Here is a 6,220-nt window from a genome sequence, read left to right as displayed (position 1 = left end):
ATTGGATATTATAGAATTGCGAATATGTTTGTCATCCCAGGCTTCAAAGAAGGCAAAATATTGTAGTCTCTGTTTTAAATATCGCAACGATATTTTGCAGTTTACTGTATTCTTGCAGAGATCAAGAATTGGTATCAGGAGATATACATATATGTATATACTAGATAAAAATCATATGTATAAATATGTCTAAAACATATCAATTTGAGAAAAGGTCTTTATTAATTACGGTTTAAAAACAGTTCGGAAAACAGGATTGTATTAAATCTTCGAAATAAGGTATACAAAGGCATATACACGTATCAAGTCTTCAAATACCAGCAACATTGCGACTGTTATTTTTTATTGAATTTGTTTGTTTTAGTTTTTTTTTGTTTTAGTCAAAATTCAATAAATGGGAGTACTTAAAAGCAGTTAGTCTTATAATCAATTTATTCATGAACGGCATAAAATTATGTGGGCAGAACTAAGAGTTTTAGTTAACCATAATTATTTAACGGAATCTCTAAATTGTTGGCAAAAAAGTTTTTTGTTTGACCATTTTCGCTAAAACCTCTTTATACGCAAAATGCAAGAAAAGCAAGTGTTTAAAATAAACCAGTCAATTAGAAAATAGATTCATTAATCGGATAAAATTATGTGGGCATGGCTAAATGTTCTATATAGCTAGTAACATTCCTTTAAAACTTTAAAAACGAGGAAAATGTATCTAGAACTTGAATTCGTCAGTATATTTACGGTATATTTTTCAGATGAGACGGTATATTTTGGTGTATTTCTGACGGTCGGTCGGTATATTTTATCGATAAGTCCGCGGTCACACTGGTTGTGAAAAAGATTGTAGCAAAAAATTGCATATTTGCATAGTTTTTTTTTTTTTATTGGCCATTAAAAAACAAATCATAGAGTGTGCTGTAACAGTAGAATCTGTTGGTCAATGATGCGCTAAAATAAAAGATTCGTAGCGAAGGTCATCTAGCAGAACAATCGGAGCAAACCAAATAAAAGCATTAAACAAAGGGCGACACTTTCGCAAACAACACACAAACACAAAGATAGAATAGAGTCTTCACCTGAGACGCATATAATGATATAAGTGTTGGCGGACAGACGCGGCTAATTTAATTGTGATCCAATTGACTTGCAGGACTTGCTTCTTGTGTGCCACGTAAAAGCTGAAGGTCAGCAAGGTGTCGGCCTACGAAAGCATGGACTTGCAGCATATGGAGAACGGCGGTGGCCTTGGCGGCGGCGGAGGGGGCCTCAGCGAGATCGACTTTCAGCGTCTGGCGCAGATAATCGCCACCAGCATTCTGAAAGTCCAACAAAATGGTGCAGTTTTACAGAAAGTGCCATCATTTGGAAGACGATGACTAATACGAATATTCTGTTTTTCAGTATCAACTATGCAGCGCATGGTTAGTCAGCTGAACACCCCACAGGATTCACCGGAGTTAAAGAAACAGCTGTAAGTAAGAGTATGCCAGGTGGAAGTTATCAAATTGTCAGAATGCGACATTAAAATGCCTCCTCCATACAGGCACCAACTTATGACCTACACCAACCAACTGGTAAACGATACCAACAATCAAATCAATGAGGTGGACAAGTGCAAGGAGCGGCACCTGAAAATCCAGCGCGATCGGCTGGTGGACGAGTTTACAGCGGCACTGACCTCCTTCCAGGTTCGTATGGCTTTGTTTACGCCCAAAGATAAGCAAAATTTTCGTATGAGTCATCAAAAAATCATTATCAAAATTGCGATTTTTGCTAATTTTAGGCCGTTCAACGGAAGACGGCGGACATTGAAAAGAGTGCCTTGCGGCAGGCGAGAGGAGACAACTACAACATTGCCCGTCCGCCCGGCTCCTCGCGCACTGGCACTGGCAGCTCCAACAGCAGCGCCAGCCAGGATAACGGTTCCTTTTTCGAGGATAATTTCTTCAATCGAAAATCCAATCAACAACAGCAGCAGACACAAATTCAGGAGCAAGCCGACCTGCAGGCGCTGGAGGAGCAGGAGCAGGTCATCCGGGAGTTGGAGAACAATATTGTGGGTGTCAACGAGATCTATAAGAAACTGGGTGCCTTGGTCTACGAACAGGGCCTGACGGTGGACTCCATCGAGTCGCAGGTGGAGCAAACCAGCATTTTCGTCTCACAGGGAACGGAGAATCTCCGCAAGGCGAGTTCTTATAGGGTGAGTGATGAATTATTCTGAGAAGTGCATAATCTCTAATTTGTCTTTTTCGGTATTTGCAGAACAAAGTTCGCAAGAAGAAGCTGATAATGGTGGGAATACTGAGCGCCGTTTTGCTGGCCATCATCTTGATACTCGTCTTTCAGTTAAAGAATTAGAGCGAATGAATGCCAATGCGAATTATTCAAAATCAAACTAGATAATTGTTGTGAAAAGACAAGTGTTGCCGCAAGCAGTCCTCCTTAACCATCCCCACCCCGGCCCCCTTTTTCGGACCTTAGACGCATTTGTGGCTTGCAAGTTTAAACCTTAAATCAAATTCCACTATTGGCTAGAGATCGGGAAACTCAAAAGACCAGCTGCATGGCACGTATTAAGAAGTATTCACGCTGCGCTGCATGTGCGCATATGGTTTATTCGCTTTAAAATTGTATCTTATTCTTATATTTTATATTTCTGTACTTTAATATTTACGCACCCTGTATATTGATATATTGATTAACAAAAATGTTGGCTGCAGATTCCAATTATGTGAGCGCTTTGTATTGTATTTAGGCTTAAGATGAATATGAAGGGCATATGGAGGAATACACACATGTACGAAATAAAATAATACAGAGTAATCATGAAAACCGATATCGAAGAGAACGATCCCTATCCTGTCGAGCACTTCATTTGGGGCCATGAAACGATCAATGAATGGAGCCCCCAACTCTTTGGGCATTCGAAATGTGCCCGATCATCGCTGTGGTCCTTCTTTGCCTTAACGATCATTAACGATCGATGTGCCGGGACCATTGTTACGCATGCTTTAGCGGCTTACCCCAATCCGACTGGGTGTTCATCACCGCACTGCACTCACACACATACATAAGTAGATATGTATGTACTATTAATGCAAAGGCAGACGCAGCATGGATGTGGATGTGGTGGAGCACTTGAGCGGTTGGTCGGTCGTCGTCGTTCGGTTGTTGAGGTGTGTCAAGTAAAGGGTTTCCTTGTCGTCGATTCGGACCGGACTCTGGCCTGCATACAAATTGAGTTTACATTTTTTGCCAATTCACTGACATTGATAGTTCGTTTGGGCATCATTTGTGTGGTGGCTTCTTATCCACTTGTTGGCTTATCGAGTGGTTTTCTCGCATGCATTTAAGTGCAGCTCATTTCCTTCTCTAACTCTTGCCTTTGGGCTTGCGCTGCCCAACAATAATTTATCGCCAAGTCATGCAGTTATTTTTGGACCAAGACGATGTTGTACTCTGCTCTAAAAGAGTATATTAGCTAGATTATTGATTGAAATAATAAATATACAAGTTAAGTACATATATAACTTTTCTTTTAATCCAGCTAAAGCTACTAGAGCACCCTACAATTTTAGTGAAACATATCTTGGTCATTTGGAAAAGAGCATCTAAAATCCAGCTAAGAAATTCCCAAACTGATCTTGGTTGTTTCTTTTGGGCCTGCTGCTTGCTCTGTCAGTGGCTGTCCAAATACGTCACCGAATTCCCTGTGCTGCTCGATTGAGAACTATTGATTGCGCTCTCGTCTCGTCTATGGTTCCCCAAGGGTTAGGCATGAGATGGTCCACGTCCACGGCACGGCACGGCCTAATCACATCGATTATGAGTACATGTGGCCATTGGCAGGTTGTGGACACCCATTCATAAAGCAAATCCAGCCCAGAGGCCACAGGTCACGTTGCGAGCCCGACATATTCGAGTGCCGAAGGTGTTGGAAATTAACAGAAATATGCACACCTACGACATGGACACTGAGCCGCGATGTCCCAGCAGGTAGTTCGAGGCTCAATTTTTGTAGGTCTGTTCTGCTGTTTGCATAGGCGGTCGCCTGGACGACGTCTGAGTCCCTGGCCCATGATAATATTGACACATTGGTCAGGCCTATGTGTATCCGAATCCGAATCTCATTTGCAAAGTCATTTTGTACAAATAAATCGAGCCCTCTGTATCCTATGTTTCTCTGTTTTTGGCCTTTTCCCAACTTGATGCGCGAACACAAAAACCGCATGTTTTGACTTTGGACAATATGGAAACGGCAATGGATGAGGGAATTTCCGTATCTTGGCTAAGCAGTGGACTGACTTACCAACTTGGCAACTTGCTGCTTAGGATTTGGGCGCTGGGAAAAGTGGGGAAATCGGCTATCGGGAATCGGAATCTGCACCAGCCTTCCGGTGCTGCTGAACCCGTCTAATCCCGTACACATTTCACACGTTTCTTAGTCCAAAGATCCCTTCAATCTGCCATCTGATGATCGTTGTTGATGATGATGATGATGATGATGATGATGATGATGATGATGGTGATGATGATGTGTGTACCGTATAAACATCCGGTTTTGTGGCATTTCCCAAATCAATAAACTTATTATTATCCCATTTTTCCCATTTTTATCTGGAAAAATTCTTAATAAAGCGTTTGCTTTGGTTTTCATTTTCATGAATGAAAAACTAAGTGGAATATGCTCTCTGCCCCCACATCTACACCACACACCTCCTTCTACTCCTACTGTTGAACCCCATGATATTTCTTATTACAGAATTTTAAGTGGAAATACGGGTTGTAGAGGAGGTGTAAATCTTTTGAATTTTTATTAAAAACAAAAATGCCATATCAAAAGTTTTCGTTTGATTGTTCTACCTATTGGTGGGAGGGGCAGGGCCAGGGGCGTGGGGCGTGGGGTAGCACTTTCGACAGTTTTATTAATGAAATTCGCAGAAAAACCTGCCCACTAATACTCGTACTTATGGGATATCTCTCTCTCTCTGTCTCTCTCTATATATATATGTATACCTATCTATATCTCTTGTTCACTCCCTGTACGAGAATCTCTTGGCCCGTTTTTATGAACTGCTTGAGGAGGCTGTGCCCCCCATTTTCCCTTCCATCCCCCAGATGGGGCGCACACTTCTAAACAAATTGGGTGTCAAAAAGTGCGCACATTTCAAAAGATTTAACCGTTTTCCAGGCCGCCTTCTTGCCGCTGCCTTTGATCTTAGCCGCCCCCAACTGCAGACGCCGTTCATGTGGTTGCCACGAGTTGTGGCTACCGATCTGAAGGCAGGAGGCAGGCGGAGGAGTCTCAGTGGCAGTGCCTTCTTGGTGCTCTGCACAGTGGGGTGAAGCTAGTGCTGTTTAATGGCTATTAAAAATCACAGAACTCTAAATATTAGATTGTTTAATGGGATAATACTTAAAAAAGATTTCAAAAATTTGGGGGCTCAACCATAAATGATGAGATAACGTAAGTTATAACAGGGACATATATGTACATAGATTAAAGGTACTCCTTATCCACATTTTCATAGATTTAAATTGATTGAAACATCCCTCCCGCATTAGCCACTGTGCCATCCATCAGATCTGCTCTTTTCCACTCTCCATATAAACACTCTCCTCTATATTTTTTATCTGATTCGCTTTTAATATACCACGCGCCTCGCGTACTGTGTGAAAAAGCGTCAACACTGCAATAAAAAAGAACAATTTTCGCCAAACACGAGCCCTGTCTGGGGGCTGTTTTTTAGCAGAGCAGAACCGGCTACAGAATGGAACAGAAACAGAACCCCCTAGGATGGTATTACAACTACAAAGAGATCGGGAGATCAATCCGAGCGCATCGCAATCGCAACTGTAGCGGAGTATTGAGTTGTCTGTGCGAAGCCGCAGGCGGGGATTAGCCCGAACAGACAATTGAATGGAGGATTTGGTAGCTGTTATATGCTGGGATACACTGGGACTGGGGTATACTCGTACACATAGATAGATGCCACCGTGCTTGAGTTCCCATTGTAAGCATTCTAGGCATATATTCTTTCGGAAGGTGTCTAAAGCGGCTCCCGCCTCTGGATAGCTGGATATAGGAGATCCCTGGCTGGGTAGTATCTATCTGTCTGTCTATCTGTCTTTTGGTTTTTTGTTGGCCCATTTGCCGATGCTTTGTTGGGTAATTGTTTGTTTACGAATTGGCAACAGAACAGCAGCCGCCTAGACAAAA

The 6,220-nt window shown here is 42.2% G+C and overlaps 1 protein-coding gene across 1 annotated transcript; it reads left to right on the top strand.

Annotated features, from left to right (window-relative positions):
* The first annotated feature begins 946 nt into the window (after positions 1 to 946).
* Positions 947 to 2,730, top strand: LOC6602986 (syntaxin-7). The gene is made up of 5 exons (XM_002027964.2): positions 947 to 1,332; positions 1,399 to 1,468; positions 1,541 to 1,685; positions 1,781 to 2,200; positions 2,263 to 2,730. Exons 1-5 carry the CDS (start codon positions 1,209 to 1,211, stop codon positions 2,356 to 2,358), a joined length of 855 nt encoding a protein of 284 aa, XP_002028000.1. The 5' UTR covers positions 947 to 1,208; the 3' UTR covers positions 2,359 to 2,730.
* The last annotated feature ends 3,490 nt before the right edge of the window (positions 2,731 to 6,220 follow it).

Source organism: Drosophila persimilis, unplaced genomic scaffold (assembly GCF_003286085.1).
Source record: "Drosophila persimilis strain 14011-0111.01,24,50 unplaced genomic scaffold, DperRS2 tig00000868-arrow-arrow-pilon, whole genome shotgun sequence".
NCBI lineage: Eukaryota > Metazoa > Arthropoda > Insecta > Diptera > Drosophilidae > Drosophila > Drosophila persimilis.
Note: the sequence above shows the minus strand (reverse complement) of the source record. Positions and strands in the feature narration are given on the sequence as shown.